The sequence below is a fragment of the Colobus angolensis genome, unplaced genomic scaffold, assembly GCF_000951035.1.
Source record: "Colobus angolensis palliatus isolate OR3802 unplaced genomic scaffold, Cang.pa_1.0 Scaffold199, whole genome shotgun sequence".
NCBI lineage: Eukaryota > Metazoa > Chordata > Mammalia > Primates > Cercopithecidae > Colobus > Colobus angolensis.
Window position 1 is genome coordinate 102,791 of NW_012115143.1, and position 1,005 is coordinate 103,795.

The 1,005-nt window shown below is 59.3% G+C and overlaps 1 protein-coding gene across 1 annotated transcript in view; it reads right to left on the reverse strand.

The window, feature by feature from the left end:
• Positions 1-101: 101 nt before the first annotated feature.
• The window catches only part of PLA2G4F (phospholipase A2, group IVF), a 16,046-nt gene continuing 15,142 nt past the window's right edge, over positions 102-1,005 (reverse strand). The window contains exons 17-18 of the mRNA XM_011941198.1: positions 642-828; positions 102-322 (exon numbers count right to left, since the gene is read on the reverse strand). Coding sequence (XP_011796588.1) covers positions 102-322; positions 642-828 — 408 coding nt within the window. The remainder of the gene's footprint in view (positions 323-641; positions 829-1,005) is intronic.

Consider the following 1,005-nt stretch of genomic DNA (forward strand, 5'->3'; position numbering starts at 1 on the left):
AAGCAGACCCCGCACAGCATCCCCATCGCTCCTCCCTCGACGAGCCCTGGCCACGAGCAGGGTGTCTCCTCTCTACCACAGTCTTCCGCCTCCTGCCTCGGTCAGCCCCCAGTCCTCTCCCGAGCCTGGTGCCGGTCCAGAGCCAGCTGGAGGGCACGCTTCAAGGTCTCCACGTTGTTCAGAACATTGTATCGACTCAGGGCCACCAGCCGATCAAAGTCCTGGGGCTCGTAGGTGAAGTTCATCATGCCATAGGGGGTGTCTGGCCTGTTGATGACAAAGTCCCCAAAGGCCTTCTCCTCAGCTGTTTGTCGCTCCACACCTGTGGGTGGGGGAAGCAGAGAAGCCAGGCTGGAGCCCTCCGTGGAACTGGTTGGTACAGCCCAGAAGTCTTTCTTGTGCAGGACACCTGGATGGCTCCATTCAGGCCCTGCTTGGCCACATCTCAGCTCTCAAAGCCACCAGGAGGGGCTGGCCCCATGTGAACGCTGAGACCCAGGGAGCAGAGGGCCGCAGGGGCCAGCTCAGGCCTCCCAGGAGGTGCACTTAGCAACATTCTCCAGGGAACCCACCCTCAGAACAGCATCCCATCACCATCCCAGGGCTCTGTGGGTCAGTCCCAGGCCTGGAGCTTCCCTTACCTGGGGCCAGGTGTGTGCGGAAGGTACGGTTGACAAGGGGGAAGTGCAGCACGATGGGGGAGCGGGGGTCCTCAGCCTTGGCAAACAGATAGCACTCACGGGCCTCCTCCACGTCTTCAGGGCCCACCTCGATGCTAGGGAAGGGGATTCCTCGGTCCAGGCAGTACTTCTCTGTCATCTTCAAGACCTTAGCAGGAGCAAACCTCTGACTCTACCTCTCCTCCACCCTGGCCACTCCCCGCTGCCCTGGACTCACACACACCCAGACTTCAATGCCAGCTCTGTTTCTGACTAGCTGAGTGACTTCAGGCAGGTGACAGCTCCTTTCTGAGCTGGTTTCTTATGTGTAAAATAAAAAATTTTT